At 66.7% G+C, this 14,643-nt stretch overlaps 2 protein-coding genes across 5 annotated transcripts in view; one reads left to right on the plus strand and one right to left on the minus strand.

Moving 5' to 3' along the window:
• On the plus strand, positions 1-13,301 carry CPSF1 (cleavage and polyadenylation specific factor 1). 2 transcript variants are annotated; one of them, XM_080800774.1, is made up of 38 exons: positions 1-97; positions 263-420; positions 5,528-5,555; positions 5,648-5,808; positions 5,899-5,979; positions 6,073-6,224; positions 6,305-6,451; positions 6,534-6,673; positions 6,745-6,855; positions 6,933-7,026; positions 7,107-7,194; positions 7,270-7,389; positions 7,478-7,529; positions 7,629-7,723; positions 7,793-7,867; positions 7,998-8,078; positions 8,149-8,238; positions 8,388-8,498; positions 8,574-8,715; positions 8,785-8,963; positions 9,041-9,177; positions 9,262-9,436; positions 9,511-9,717; positions 9,794-9,883; positions 9,975-10,118; positions 10,193-10,345; positions 11,004-11,120; positions 11,208-11,298; positions 11,369-11,453; positions 11,530-11,671; positions 11,756-11,908; positions 11,981-12,157; positions 12,240-12,306; positions 12,386-12,433; positions 12,508-12,663; positions 12,747-12,876; positions 12,962-13,100; positions 13,181-13,301. In XM_080800774.1, the coding sequence occupies exons 2-38, from the start codon at positions 277-279 to the stop codon at positions 13,226-13,228; spliced, it is 4,350 nt and encodes a 1,449-aa protein (XP_080656900.1). In that variant the 5' UTR covers positions 1-97; positions 263-276; the 3' UTR covers positions 13,229-13,301. The 2 variants fall into 2 exon arrangements, with proteins under 2 accessions (XP_080656900.1, XP_080656901.1); XM_080800775.1 differs by having other exon boundaries at positions 9,044-9,177.
• ADCK5 (aarF domain containing kinase 5) overlaps positions 13,290-14,643 on the minus strand; it is a 19,358-nt gene continuing 18,004 nt past the window's right edge. For all 3 annotated transcript variants that reach the window (XM_080800778.1, XM_080800777.1, XM_080800776.1), the window contains exons 10-15: positions 14,507-14,588; positions 14,355-14,433; positions 14,175-14,266; positions 13,854-14,106; positions 13,647-13,763; positions 13,290-13,562 (exon numbers count right to left, since the gene is read on the minus strand). In XM_080800778.1, coding sequence (XP_080656904.1) covers positions 13,457-13,562; positions 13,647-13,763; positions 13,854-14,106; positions 14,175-14,266; positions 14,355-14,433; positions 14,507-14,588 — 729 coding nt within the window. In that variant the 3' untranslated portion in view covers positions 13,290-13,456. The remainder of the gene's footprint in view (positions 13,563-13,646; positions 13,764-13,853; positions 14,107-14,174; positions 14,267-14,354; positions 14,434-14,506; positions 14,589-14,643) is intronic.

A 14,643-nucleotide genomic window follows, 5' to 3' on the forward strand; every position in this document is an offset into this window, starting at 1 on the left:
GTAGCGGCCGCCCGGAACCACAGCGCTCGGCTTCCGCGGCCGCCCGGGCCTTGTCCGCCGCGGTCCCGTTCCCCCGCGAGCGAGCGCCAACTGCCAGGTGGGCGGCGGGCGGCGGGCGGCGGGCGGCGGGCGGCGGGCGGGGGCGGCGGGCGGGGGCGGCGGCGGCGGCGGCGGGCGGCGGGCGGCGGGCGGGGGCGGCGGCGGCGGGCGGCGGGCGGCGGGGGCGGCGGCCCGGCTCACGCTGCGGCCCGGCCCCGCGCAGCCCGGCTCGGCGCCATGTACGCCGTGTACAAGCAGGCGCACCCGCCCACCGGCCTGGAGTTCGCCATGTACTGCAACTTCTTCAGCAACAGCGAGCGCAACCTCGTGGTGGCCGGCACCTCGCAGCTCTACGTGTACCGCCTCAACCGCGACGCCGAGGTGGGTGCGGGCCGGGCCCGCCGCGGTCTGCGCTCGGCCGGCACCTGCCCACGCGGGGGGCGCGGGGGGCGCGGGGGGCGCGGGGGGCGCGGGGGCCCCGAGGCCGGAGACCGCGCCGCCCGGGAGGTGGGGGCGGGGAGGCGGCGCTGTCCCGCGGGGCCCCCGGGCAGGGCCTCCCCGGGCGGGAGCCGCCGGCTGCCGGCGGAAGGACGGCCCTGGCCGGGGGGAGCCAGGCTGGCCCCCGGCCCGAGTGGGGGGGGCAGGCCCCTGACCGGAGGGCCCTCGAGCGCGGTGAGCCCGTCCGCAGCGGAAGCCCAGCGGTGCTGTGGGCGCCGAGGCGGTGACCGGTCCGAGAGGGCTTCTTGCGGGACCTGGGCCGGCGAGACTTCTCCGAGCGCGAGGATGGGGCCTGGAGGCCGTCGGGGCGGGGGCAGCGGCCAGGGCGCGGGCCGGAAGCGGTCGAGGGCGTCGGGGGGCGCAGCGTGGCCCCGGGGTGAAGGCGCGCGGGTCGGGGAGGGGCGGGCAGACGGGGTCAGAGGGCGCGCAGGAGCGGGCCGACCTTCTGGACGGCTGAGTCTGTTTTTGCTTGAAATGCGCGGACCGTCGCCCACCAGCACGGGGAGAAGAAAGCGGAGTAGAGAGCCGGCGCGGTAGAGCGACCGTCCTGGGACGGGGTGTCGTGAAAAAGAATCTTTTAGCTGTTGTGGTAATGGCAGTTTTGAGGTCAGTATTTGGGATTTGTCAAAATTTCAGTCAAAACTGAAAAAGATGTTGCAGATGAAAATGGGGCAGCCCGGCTGGCTCAGGCAGAGGAGCCCGGGCTCTTGGTCCGGGTTGTGAGTTTGAGCCCCACACCGGGTGTAGAGACGCTTAAAATGAATGAAGGAACGCGTCTCTGTTGTCTGGGAGCATCTTTGCTGTACTCAGTGAGCGGACACTGGATTCTCCGTCCCGTCTTCCCGTAAAGTTCCTTCTCGGATTCGGTGAACTCTGAGAGACAGGTCGCAAGTGTGCTTTCCTGATGTTTTCTGCAGGTGGGCTCACGGCCCACGGGGAACACTGGTATCAGTCGCTCCTTCTCTGCACAGACGTGTTTGTGCAGAGTCCTCGTGAGGAAGGTGCTGGTGAGCACAACGGGCAGAGAGACCTGCGCTCGTGGTGCCCCTGTTCCAGGGCCGGTCGTGAACCGCGGAAACCAGCAGAGCAGGGTGGGGGAGTGGGGGGCAGGAGTGCTGTGAAATTTTGCCTCCTTGCAAAGTTGAGTTTTGAGCAGGCAAGGACTGAGGTGCTGCAGAGGGAGAGAAAGCGGGAGCCGTGTGGGTGTCAGGCAGGCGACGGTGTTGGGCCGGTCCCAGCCAGGAGGGAGGTGCCTGGGTGGCTCAGGCGCTTAATTGTCCAGACTCTTGATTTCAGCTTAGGTCATGATCTCTGGGTCGTGGGGTGGAGCCCCACGTTGTCGGGCTCCGGGCTGGGCGTGGGGCCTGCTAGGGGTCCTCTCCCTTTGCCCCTCCTAACCCCCACCCTCTCTCTTTTTTCTTTAAGATTTTACTTAGTTATTTGATAGAGAACACATGGGTAGTGTGAAGGGCAGAGGGAGAGGCAGGCTCCCCACTGAGCAGGGAGCCGATGTCGGGCTCGATCCCAGGACCCTGGGATCACGACCTGAGCCGAAGGCAGACATTTCCCCGACTGAGCCCCCAGGTGTCCCAAAACTTGGAAACAACAGATAGTGTCTCCCAGTTTCTGAGGGTCAGGAAGCCAGGAGTGGCTTAGCTGGGCGGCTCGGCACAGGCTGCCAGGAGATTGGAGCGTCCGCTTCTCCCGCTGCTGTTGGAAGGAGTCCTCAGTCCCTCATGCGGGCCTCACCCCGGGGCAGCCTCCTGCAGAATGAAGGCTGAGGGGGGCAGAACGAGTCACCGAGAAGCCACAGTGTCCTCGTAACCCGAGGGAGACGTGGCGCACGGCCACCTCTGCCCCCTGGTACGGCTTGTGTGGAGCAGCCCTGGCACAGGGCGTGAATCCTGGGCGGCCCCTGCAGATCTGGGTGCTGCTTCCACAGCCCACAGTGAGGTTGAGGGAAAGCTGGGGACAGGAGCCACCTTGAGCGGAGTCTGGGCTGGAGAGAAGCGGGACCCCTCAGACTCTGAAGCTGGTTGGAATCACCCAGAAGATGGCTCCTTGGGGCTGTGGGTGCCCCAGGCTTGAGACATTGGGAAGAGAAGAGGCCAAGGACGCCCCGTGGGAGGTGCAGCCTGGGGTGGGGGCGGGGGGCGGGGGAGGAGAGCCCACACCCAGGGGGGGCGGCGGCCTGGAGGCCTCAGGCCGTGTCCCCGGCTGCCAAGCCTCTGTGCCAGGAGACATGGGGGCCCTGGTGGCTCTTGACCCGGGCGGGGACGGGGCCCTGCAGGGTTTGGAGCCCACTGGAGAAAGAATTAGTAACGTGACCATCTCCATAAAGATTGGCACCAAGGGAATCAAAGCAACAGAGCAGCTGGAAGACGGGTTTGAAAGATGGGAGCAGCGCGCACGGCAGAGGGGGGCACCGGCCTGGCTGCCGCCCCCGCCCGGGCTGCTGAAATGCAGGGGGGCTTTGCCCATCTTCAGAGACCTGTAACACGTCCAAGCAGACTGCACGTGGCTGCCGGGTTGAAGTCAGATGTTGGCTTTTCGGCTCATTGTAGGAAAGTGTGCCAGCTCTCGAGTCAGAAAGTATGTGGGGGGGCACCTGGGTGGCTCAGTGGGTTAAGCCTCTGCCTTCAGCTCAGGTCATGATCTCAGGGTCCTGGGATCGAGCCCCACATCGGGCTCTCTGCTGGGCGGCGAGCCTGCTTCCCCCCTTCCCCCCCCCCCCCCGGCTCTGCCTGCCTCTCTGCCTGCTTGTGATCTCTTTCTCTGTGTCAAAGAAATAAAGAAAGAAAGAAAGAAAGTACGTGAGCAGGAGATGGGGCTGATGGGGGGCAGCTGGAGAGCGTCCAGGCGGTCTGCTTTCTGCTATGGAACCGCAGGTGCCTGCGCTGGTGCGTGTCTTGGGAGTTTGGACAGGGCACCCCATGGACTGAGGAGGTCCCGGGCCTGTGCTCTGTGGGGTCTGGGGTTTGACTCGGTGATTTGAAGGGCTGGAGGCAAGTTGGCCTGTCCCTCTCCGTCCCTCTCCCCTGCCCCCCCCCCCCAAGCTGGCTGGCTTGGTTTTCCTGGCCTCGAGACAAAGGGGGAAGCTGCCAGTCCTCACCAGGGCCAGGGCCTGGGGATATGGCCCCAGTTCCATTCCCAGCCTGTTCAGAGCCGCTGAAAGAGCAGACTCCGGAGAGCGGTGACGGCCCGTCTGGAGGCGGTCTTGACTCCGTCGGCGGCGTCTCACGCAGGTGGCTCCTGCAGCTCACGGCTCAGCCCTGGTGACGGGAATGGGGGGGCCTAGAGCACAAAGCAGGTGGGCGTGTGGGGGGGTGGGCAGTGTGGCTGGGACCCCAGTCCTCTGGGTGAGGTGGGAAGCGAGGGCGGCTTGGTCCAAGGCAGGGTGTGCTGTTTGCAGAGCAGAGGAGCTGTGTGTGGGAGGGGGGGTGAGGGCATGGCCTGGGGCAGTGGCAGGGGTGGGGCTGGGCAGCGGGGAAAACCCCTGTGATCTTTGGGGTTTATTGACATTAGTGGAAATGCCAGGTACATAGAGAATAGATCGTGGTTACGGGTGGGAAAGCCTCTGTGTCGCAGAGATGTCCGCCCCCTCGGTTCGTCTGTAGGGTCCGTGTCTTTCAAGGTTGTAGCGGATTTCTCATTAGATTTAATGATTCAGTCTTCAAATGTTCACGGAAGAGCCAGAAATGAAGCGTGTCCACGGTAACTTTAAAGATGAACAAGGTGGGACACGGCCTCGTAGGACCGTCAAGAATTCTGTGTGTGCACACGCGTGTTTTAAAAGTGTGTTATTAGGTGTGTATGAGACAAATTTAGAATGAGGTTAACTTTTGGACTGTTTTGAACCGACCTTCTTATGAAATGTCCCATTGTATCTCCAGGACTTTTTCCCTTAAAAACCTTAATTTTCTTCCCTTTTTTTTTTCCTTAAGATTTTTATTTATCTGACAGAGAGAGCGCACAAGCAGAGGGAGGGTCAGAGGGAGAAGCAGGCTCTTCTCCACTGAGCAGGGAGCCTGACACGGCTCGATCCCAGGACCCCGGGACCATGACCTGAGCCACCCAGGGGCCCCTATTACATGCTTTTTTGTATCTCTCGAAACAGTATATTATTTTTCTCCTTAACCTTGATAGTCGGGTGTTCTTGTGCTGAACTGTTAGGCGTTCCTGGGACGACTCAGCCTGGCTGTGCCGTAGTGTCCTTTTCACACGTCGCTGGCTCATTTGCACATACTGTGAGACGGCCTCGAGTCCGTCCCGCGTGCACGATCGGTATGGGGGGGCCCTAACCACCTGGGGTGTCGTCAGCCTGGGACCAGTGGGGTTTTTGGTTTCATTTTGGTTTTATTTGATGTTTCTGAAGTTTATCATTTTTGCAACATTTGGTAGAATTTCCTGCTGAAGTTCTCTGGCTCTGGGGTTTTGTGGTTGTGAAAAGGTGTTGGGTGTGTAAAATGCCTTTTCTGTAATGAGCTAATTATGTTGTTTTTCTCAAGCGGCTCTTTTTAGGGTGTTTTCCCCATAGCACAAGTGTGTTATGAAAGATGCCCTTTTTTTCTCATTATTAAACTTTCACGGGGCTCCTGGGAGGCTCAGTAGGTTGCGCGTCCGACTTGATTTTGGCTCAGGATCGTGGGATGGAGCCCGTGTCAGCTCTGTGCTCCATGCGGGGTCTGCTTGAGAGTCTCCCTCCCTCTGCACCCCTGTGCCCCGTGCGCACGCGAGTGAGGGGACTGTTGGCTGTTGGGGACGCTGTGACCGGGGCCTTCTGAGAAGCCTGTGGCCACGCTGGGGACTGGGCGTGAGTGTTTGTGCACGTTGGGTTGGGCTGTGCCCAGCTGCCTCCTGAAGGGCCTGGAAACGTGGGCTGCGCGGTGGTGGGGGTTTGGGCAGGGCTGGCCCTTTTCTCCTCGTCCCCCAGTGAGGTGGGGCTGCCCCGTCTGTGGCTTCCCTGCTCACCCTCCTCTTCCCCTCCCAGGCACCAACCAAGAATGACAGGAGCACAGGTGAGCACAAGGGTGGCTGCCCTGGCCACAGGTCTGGGGCTGTGGGGGCTGGGGCGTGGGCCTGGACCCGGACCCACCGTCCTGTCCCGCAGAGGGAAAGGCCCACCGGGAGCACCGGGAGCACCGGGAGCACCGGGAGAAGCTGGAGCTGGTGGCTTCCTTCTCCTTCTTCGGCAACGTCATGTCCATGGCCAGCGTGCAGCTGGCAGGTGCCAAGCGGGATGCCTTGCTGCTGAGCTTTAAGGATGCCAAGGTAGGCTACGGGCGTGGAGGCGGGCGTCGGTGTGGGGGGCCTGCCGGGCTGTGGGTTTGGCCACAGCTCTGACCTGCGGCCGCCTTCCAGCTCTCGGTGGTGGAATATGACCCGGGCACCCATGACTTGAAGACTCTGTCTCTGCACTACTTTGAGGAGCCTGAGCTGCGGGTAGGGCCGGGCCACGGCCCCAGCCTCCCAGCCCCCCTCCCCCCCCCCCGCCTCCTGTCCCCAGGCCTGCCTGATGATGCCCTCTGCCCCCAGGACGGGTTTGTGCAGAACGTGCACGCGCCGCGGGTGCGGGTGGACCCCGACGGGCGCTGCGCCGCCATGCTTATCTACGGCTCGCGCCTGGTGGTCCTGCCCTTCCGCAGGGAGAGCCTGGCGGAGGAGCACGAGGGGCTGATGGGGGAGGGGTGAGTACCGCGGCGGGGGAGGGGCTGTCTGTGTGGAGTCCCCTGCTCCCTCCGCCCGCTGAAGCCTGTCGCACCCCCAGGCAGAGGTCCAGCTTCCTGCCCAGCTACATCATCGACGTGCGGGCTCTGGACGAGAAGCTGCTCAACATCGTGGATCTGCAGTTCCTGCACGGCTACTACGAGCCCACGCTGCTCATCCTCTTCGAGCCCAACCAGACCTGGCCGGGGTGGGGCCCGGAGCTGGGGGCCCGCGGCTCGGGGCGGGGACCCGGCCCCCCAACCCCGGCTGACGCGCCCGTCCGCCCGCAGGCGGGTGGCCGTACGGCAGGACACGTGCTCCATCGTGGCCATTTCCCTGAACATCACGCAGAAGGTCCACCCGGTGATCTGGTCCCTCACCAGCCTCCCCTTCGACTGCACCCAGGCCCTCGCTGTGCCCAAGCCCATAGGTGAGGGCCGTGGGTGCGGGGGGCCTCGTGAGACCGTGCGGGGCCCCGCCCACCAGCCTGTCCCTCTGCAGGCGGGGTGGTGGTCTTCGCGGTCAACTCGCTGCTCTACCTGAACCAGAGCGTCCCCCCGTACGGCGTGGCTCTCAACGGCCTCACCACCGGCACCACCGCCTTTCCCCTTCGTGAGTGTGGGCGGGGGCGGGACCAAGGGGCGGGGGGCTGGAGGGCCTCGGCGTCCATCTGACCGCGCCCGGCACAGGCACCCAGGAGGGCGTGCGGATCACCCTCGACTGTGCGCAGGCGGCCTTCATCTCCTATGACAAGATGGTCATCTCCCTCAAGGGCGGTGAGATGTGCGTCTCCCCTCCGTGAGCCCCGCCCCCCCGCCCCCCCCCCACCAGGCGCGCCCGCTCAGCGGCCCCCCTCCCGGCAGCTACGTGCTGACCCTCATCACCGACGGCATGCGCAGCGTCCGCGCCTTCCACTTCGACAAGGCCGCCGCCAGCGTGCTCACCACCAGCGTGAGTCCCGGGAGGGCCGGGGGGAGAGGCCCTGGGGGCGGCCCGGCCTCCCCCTCACCGCCCGCCCCCCTTCAGATGGTCACCATGGAGCCTGGGTACCTGTTCCTCGGCTCTCGCCTGGGCAACTCGCTCCTCCTCAAGTATACAGAGAAGCTGCAGGAGGCCCCGGCCGGCGCCGTCCGGGAGGCCGACAAGGTGCGTCTGCGGAGCCTGTCGGGACGCGGGCCCCTGGGCAGGCGGGCTCCCCTCACAGGGCTGCTCACCGCCCCTTCCTGCCCGGCAGGACGAGCCCCCCTCGAAGAAGAAGCGAGTGGACTCTGCCGTTGGCTGGTCAGGTGGGGACGGGGCTGGAGGGAGCCGGCGGGGGCTGGCTGGGTGAGGCCCGGGGCCGGGCGACCGGGGTGGGCTCACGCGGGGCCCCGCGTCCGCCGCAGGGGGCAAGTCCGCACCACAGGACGAGGTGGATGAGATTGAAGTCTACGGCAGCGAGGCCCAGTCGGGCACACAGCTGGCCACTTACTCTTTCGAGGTGAGCTTGGGGCCCGGGGGGGGTGCCTCCCACCCAGGCTGGCCTGCCTGAGCACGGCTGCGTCTGCAGGTCTGCGACAGCATCCTCAACATTGGACCCTGTGCCAACGCGGCCATGGGCGAGCCTGCCTTCCTCTCCGAAGAGGTGCCTTGGGGTGGAGGGGGGCGGGGGGCACAGGGCACTGGAGCCTGTCCTTCCTGTCAGCCCCTGTGCAGGGTGATGGGGGTGAGGGGGGGCGCCCGGGGCCCTGTCCTTACTCCCAGCTCCTGGGCAGTTTCAGAACAGCCCTGAGCCGGATCTGGAGATCGTGGTGTGCTCCGGCTATGGGAAGAACGGGGCCCTGTCCGTTCTGCAGGTACGTGGGGGCAGGGGGTGGTGCCTCCTGGCGGGATCTGGGAGGACTGATACCCGCATTGTCACTCCAGAAGAGCATCCGGCCCCAGGTGGTGACAACCTTTGAACTTCCTGGCTGCTACGACATGTGGACAGTCATCGCTCCCGCGCGGAAGGAGCAAGTAGGTCAACCCTCGGCTGGCCTGGAGGCCCTGAGTGGGGCAGGTGACCCAGGGCTGCCCTCCACATGGACTCAGCCTGAGCGTGTGGGCGGCCTGGGGGCAGTGGGGCCTTGGCTAGTTGATGTGATTCCTGCTGTCCGTTGTCACAGGAGGAGACCCCCAAGGGGGAGGGGGCAGAGCAGGAGCCCAGCGCCCTTGAGGCAGACGATGACGGACGGAGACATGGGTTCCTTATCCTGAGCCGGGAAGACTCCACCATGGTGAGGGGTGGGGGTCCGGCAGCCTGGGGTGGGGTCCCGCTCTGGGGGTGTGCCTCACCCTCCTATCGCTTACAGATCCTGCAGACGGGGCAAGAGATCATGGAGCTGGACACCAGTGGCTTTGCCACACAGGGCCCCACGGTCTTCGCTGGCAACATCGGGGACGGTCGCTACATTGTGCAGGTGTCGCCGCTTGGCATCCGCTTATTGGAAGGAGGTAGGTGCGGCGGGCAGTGGGGAGGGTGCTGGGTGCCGACGCCCGGCGCTGACCATCCTACGCCCGCAGTGAGCCAGCTGCACTTCATCCCTGTGGACCTGGGCTCGCCTATCGTGCAGTGTGCCGTGGCTGACCCCTACGTGGTCATCATGAGTGCCGAGGGCCACGTCACCATGTTCCTGCTCAAGAGTGACTCGTATGGGGGCCGTCACCACCGCCTGGCGCTGCACAAGCCGCCCCTGCACCACGTAAGCTCCCGGCCGTGCCCGCGGCCTGCAGGCACCCCCGCTTCTGCCATACTGAGCCCCCGCCCCTGTCCCCGCAGCAGTCCAAGGTGATCACCCTGTGCGTGTACCGAGACGTCAGTGGCATGTTCACTACCGAGAGCCGCCTGGGCGGGGCCCGCGATGACCTGGGGGGCCGCAGCGGCTCCGAGGCCGAGGGGCAGGGCTCGGAAACCAGGTACGTGGGGGCAGCCAGGGCCTGGGCTGGGGTCAGGGGACCTGTGGCAGGCCACGTGTGACTCGTGTGCCGGCCCGTCTCTAGCCCCACCGTGGACGACGAGGAGGAGATGCTGTACGGGGACTCGGGCTCCCTCTTCAGCCCCAGCAAGGAGGAGGCCCGCAGGGGCAGCCAGCCCCCTGCGGACTGGGACCCCACCCCGTTCCGGGCCGAGCCCACCCACTGGTGCCTGCTGGTGCGGGAGAACGGGACCATGGAGGTGCGTGAGGCCCTGTACCCGTGCGGGCCCCCGCCCCCCACTTCCCATGGCTGCTGACCCCGCTCCCCGCGCAGATCTACCAGCTGCCTGACTGGAGGCTGGTGTTCCTGGTGAAGAACTTCCCCGTGGGGCAGCGCGTCCTGGTGGACAGCTCCTTCGGTCAGCCCACCACGCAGGGCGAGGCCCGGAAGGAGGAGGCCACGCGCCAGGGGGAGCTGCCGCTCGTCAAGGAGGTGCTGCTGGTGGCGCTGGGGAGCCGTCAGAGCCGGCCCTACCTGCTGGTGAGTGCGCGCCTCGTGCCCCGCGGCGGCCCGGCCGGGTGCCCCCGGTCCCCGGCTGACCCTGCGCTGCCCCCAGGTGCACGTGGACCAGGAGCTGCTCATCTACGAGGCCTTCCCCCACGACTCCCAGCTTGGCCAGGGAAACCTCAAAGTCCGTTTCAAGAAGGTGCGGTGGGCGGGCCGAGCGGGGCGTGGGGTGGACGTGGAACGGGGTTGGGGGGCACGACCCGGCCCTCATGGCGCACCACCCCCTCCAGGTCCCGCACAACATCAACTTCCGTGAGAAGAAGCCAAAGCCGTCCAAGAAGAAAGCGGAAGGCGGCGGCGCCGAGGAGGGGGCTGGGGCCCGTGGCCGTGTGGCCCGGTTCCGGTACTTCGAGGACATCTACGGCTACTCAGGGGTAGGCGGGCGGCTCTGGGGGGGGGCGCCCGGGGAGGGGCAGATTGGGCCGCCCCTCACAGTGCCTGCCCTCAGGTGTTCATCTGTGGCCCCTCGCCTCACTGGCTCCTGGTGACGGGCCGGGGGGCGCTGCGGCTGCACCCCATGGGCATCGACGGGCCCATCGACTCCTTTGCCCCTTTCCACAACGTCAACTGCCCCCGAGGCTTCCTGTACTTCAACAGACAGGTAGGGAGACCCCAGGGCTCGTGCTGCCCCATGTTGCCCTGCCTGGGTCAGGAGGAGGTGCTGGGGACCCTGCGGGGCGTCCAGCAGGTGGACAGGGCCAAGGTCGAAGAGGTGAGACGTGGAAAGGTTGGGGGACACGGCGGGCGGGAGTGGCGGCTGCAGCCCAGGAGGCGCCTGTTCGCGGGGCCGGCGCCGGTCACTGCTGTGCCCTTCAGGAGCTGGGACTCGGGGCAAAGGTGCTCACCCTCTCTGAGCCCCGTTTCCTCATCTGTGAAGCCGGTCTGAGGACTCATTGATGAGAACGGGGCAGGTGGTCTGGACACGCACTTAGGACTGTGGGTGAAGGACACTGGCTGGGGTCGGGGGCAGTAGGGGTTCCCTCGTCTGTCTGTGCCGACTCCGGCATGGCTGGTATGTGGGTAACCTTTGGTGTGCGGCCTGCGGCTTCCTCTGGGCCCCAACCATGTCTGTGGCCAGCGTCCCGGCCCCGCAGAAGGGACAGGGGGGCCGTGAAGCACGGGGCAGCGAGTCTCCGTCCCGTGCGCACCCCGGTCTGGCAGAGCTGAGGGCTGGCGGCGTGGAGCCCTCGGGAGCCCAGGTTTGCCTGCCCTGCCCTCGGCGGGTGCCGGGCCTCACCGGCCCCTCCCCCACCTGCCAGGGCGAGCTGAGGATCAGCGTCCTGCCCGCCTACTTGTCCTACGACGCCCCGTGGCCGGTCAGGAAGATCCCGCTGCGCTGCACAGCCCACTACGTGGCTTACCACGTGGAGTCCAAGGTCTGATCCCATTCTCTTCGGGCCGGGGCCCCTCTGGGCATGGCCCCCCGGGGGCCTGACACGCTCTGACACGCTCTGCTCTCTCAGGTCTATGCTGTCGCCACCAGCACCAACATGCCGTGCACCCGCATCCCGCGCATGACCGGCGAGGAGAAGGAGTTCGAGGCCATCGAGAGGGGTGCGTGATGCCCGGGGAGGGGCGGGCTGGCGGGGCTGCCCTCCCTGACCAGCACCCCGTGTCCTTGCAGACGAGCGGTACGTCCACCCCCAGCAGGAGGCCTTCTCCATCCAGCTCATCTCCCCGGTCAGCTGGGAGGCCATCCCCAACGCCAGGTGAGGTGGGGCGGGGCGGGGCGGGGCGGGGCGGGGCCTGGCCCCCTCGGGCGGTTCCTCACCCTGCCTTGCGCAGGATCGAGCTGGAGGAGTGGGAGCACGTGACCTGCATGAAGACTGTGTCGCTGCGCAGCGAGGAGACTGTGTCGGGCCTCAAGGGCTACGTGGCTGCTGGGACCTGCCTCATGCAGGGAGAGGAGGTCACGTGCCGAGGGCGGGTAAGGGGCCAGCCGGTGGGGGTGGCCGGTGCCTGGCAGCCCTGGCCCCTTCCCTGCACATCATCCTCCCCCCGCACCCGGCAGATCCTGATCATGGATGTGATCGAGGTGGTGCCTGAGCCTGGCCAGCCCCTGACCAAGAACAAGTTCAAAGTCCTGTATGAGAAGGAGCAGAAGGGGCCGGTGACCGCCCTGTGCCACTGCAACGGCCACCTGGTGTCCGCCATCGGCCAGAAGGTCTGCGCCCTCCCTCGCCCCGGGGCCAGCCTGCGGCCTACCCCTGGTCACCCACGGCCCCCGTCCCCCTAGATTTTCCTGTGGAGCCTGCGGGCCAGCGAGCTGACGGGCATGGCCTTCATCGACACGCAGCTCTACATCCACCAGATGATCAGCGTCAAGAACTTCATCCTGGCGGCGGACGTCATGAAAAGCATCTCGCTCCTGCGCTACCAGGAGGAGAGCAAGACGCTGAGCCTCGTATCCAGGGTGCGCGCGCGGCCTCGCCCCGTGCCGGGTGGGGGCTGGCCGCGGGCCCGCCTTGACGGCCCTCCCCCCTCCCCACCCCCAGGACGCCAAGCCGCTGGAGGTGTACAGTGTGGACTTCATGGTGGACAACGCCCAGCTGGGCTTCCTGGGTGAGCGCAGGGCCCCGGGGGCTCCGGGGTTCGCAGACTTCGGGGGGTGGCCAGGCTGACCCTGGGCTCTGCTCCCCAGTGTCCGACCGAGACCGCAACCTCATGGTTTACATGTACCTGCCCGAAGGTGAGTAGACCCCCCCCCCCCCACCCGCGGGGCTGGCGCTGGGCGGGCAGTGAGCGGAGCTCCCTCTGGCCCAGCCAAAGAGAGCTTCGGGGGCATGCGCCTGCTGCGGCGCGCCGACTTCCACGTGGGCGCCCACGTGAACACCTTCTGGAGGACGCCGTGCCGCGGGGCCGCGGAGGGGCCCAGCAAGAAGTCGGTGGTGTGGGAGAACAAGCACATCACGTGGTTCGGTGAGTGCAGGCTGGCGAGCGGTGGCGCCGGGTGGCGCGGGGTGGCGCTGCGCCGGCCTTGCTCACACAGGGCCCCCCTGCAGCCACCCTGGACGGCGGCATCGGGCTGCTGCTGCCCATGCAGGAGAAGACCTACCGGCGCCTGCTGATGCTGCAGAACGCGCTGACCACCATGCTGCCCCACCACGCCGGCCTCAACCCCAGGGCCTTCCGGTGGGTGTGCGCCCCCCGCCCGCCCGCCCCACTCCTCGCCCGCCCCACTCCTTGCCCCTGCCCTACAGCCTGCGCGTCCCCCCAGGCTGCTGCATGCGGACCGGCGCGCCCTGCAGAACGCCGTGCGCAACGTCCTGGACGGCGAGCTGCTCAACCGCTACCTGTACCTCAGCACCATGGAGCGCGGCGAGCTGGCCAAGAAGATCGGCACCACCCCGGACATCGTGAGCCCCCGCCCGCCCCCGCCCGCCCCGCCCGGCCGGCCACCCCGCCCTCCCCCGCCCACCAGCCCCTCTCCCTGCAGATCCTGGACGACCTGCTGGAGACCGACCGTGTCACCGCCCACTTCTAGATTCCCAGAGGCCGCCGCCCCCACCTCTTTTTTTGTACAAAACACGAGGAAAAAGATGTTTGGTTTGAGTAGAGCTTGTGGTCATTGTTGGGTCTCCTGGCCGGGCTGTGGTCTGAGCCCCGTACTGCCCCCTGCCCACCTAGGGCACAGCATCTTCAGCGCCCCAGGTCTCGGTCTGTGGGGCCCGATGCTGGACCAGCCCTGAGGGCCTCTCGCCCCCGGGACTGCCTAGGTCTCCAAGTACTGGGAGAGCCCCTGGGTCTCAGGCAGGAGGCCCAGCTGGACCAAGAGCCGAATAAGGAGGGCGGTGAGCCGCAGCGACAGGGTCTCCAGCCTGCGAGGAAGGGCAGGGGAGTCAGGGGTGGGTGGGGAGCAGGTCTCGGACACCTGCCCTGGGTGCCTGCCCCTCCTGTCTCACCTTAGGGCCACTTCAAACTTGAACATCTCCCACATGACCTTGATGTGGCGCAGAACACTGGCCCCGTAGACGCTCTGATACGCCGCACCTGCCAGGCGGCTCCAGCCTCTGACCGCGCTGCCCAGAGACACGAGTCAGCCCGGCCCGATCCCGCTCTGGCCGCGCGCCCCCGCCGCTCCCCTGGAGCCTTGGCCAGCTGGCGCCCACCTCTTGGCCATGAGGAAGTAGCGGTCCACGGGGGTGCCCAGGGCGGTGTTGATGGCGCGCACGGTGTTGACGTTGCGCAGCACGAGCAGCATGGGCCGCGGCAGGGCCTTGAGCACGCCCATGATGGCCTCAAAACGCTCCTGCGCCATGGTCTGCATGTAGGCCGCCTCCTCTCGGCTCAGCAGGTGCGAGCGCCACAGCTGGCCCAGGCGCACGGGCCGCTGCATGAGCACCTCGGAGAAGAGGAGGTAGTCTGCAGGCAGGGGGTGAGCCGGCACTGGGCGCCCCCCAGAGCTCCACACCCGCAGAGCCCCGCCTCACCTCGCACCCCGAGGACCTCCGCGTGTGCCTTCATGGCCGCGTCATCCCGGAGAATGATGGCCCGCCACAGCTGGCACAGGGCCGCCCGGTCCCTGTGGGAAGCCAGCAGTGAGCCCAGGCCCGACCCCCACCCCCCCGCCACCCCCAAACCACCCCCCTCCGGCTCCGTGGCTGGCTTACTTCTCATCCAGAAACTGGTAGAGCCCGTGGTCCAGCAGCACCAGCTGCGCCTTCCCGTCGGGGCCTTTCCGCACCAGAACTAGGGACGCGGCCTGTCAGCTTGGGGGCTCTGACCCCCACCCCCCAACCCCCAGCCCTGGGCCCTTTCCTACCGTTGCCTGGGTGGGGGTCCGCGTGGATGAAGCCGGTGTAAAATATCTGCTCCGCGAAAGCCTGGATGAGCTTCTCCGCGATCTGGGGGGAGGTCGGGACCGGCCGCCGCCATCCGGTACTTAGCACCCCCCCAACC

The sequence above is a fragment of the Martes martes genome (genome assembly GCF_963455335.1).
Source record: "Martes martes genome assembly, chromosome: 4".
Taxonomy (NCBI): Eukaryota; Metazoa; Chordata; class Mammalia; order Carnivora; family Mustelidae; genus Martes; species Martes martes.

Excerpts from the sequence above, each read along its gene's own strand:
- CPSF1 (XM_080800774.1), top strand. The coding sequence starts at position 277 with ATGTACGCCGTGTACAAGCAGGCGCACCCGCCCACCGGCCTGGAGTTC. Across the intron at positions 8,964-9,040 it reads ACAAGCCGCCCCTGCACCAC|CAGTCCAAGGTGATCACCCT; the intron begins GTAAGCTCCCGG and ends CTGTCCCCGCAG. Across the intron at positions 11,121-11,207 it reads CTTACCACGTGGAGTCCAAG|GTCTATGCTGTCGCCACCAG; the intron begins GTCTGATCCCAT and ends CTGCTCTCTCAG.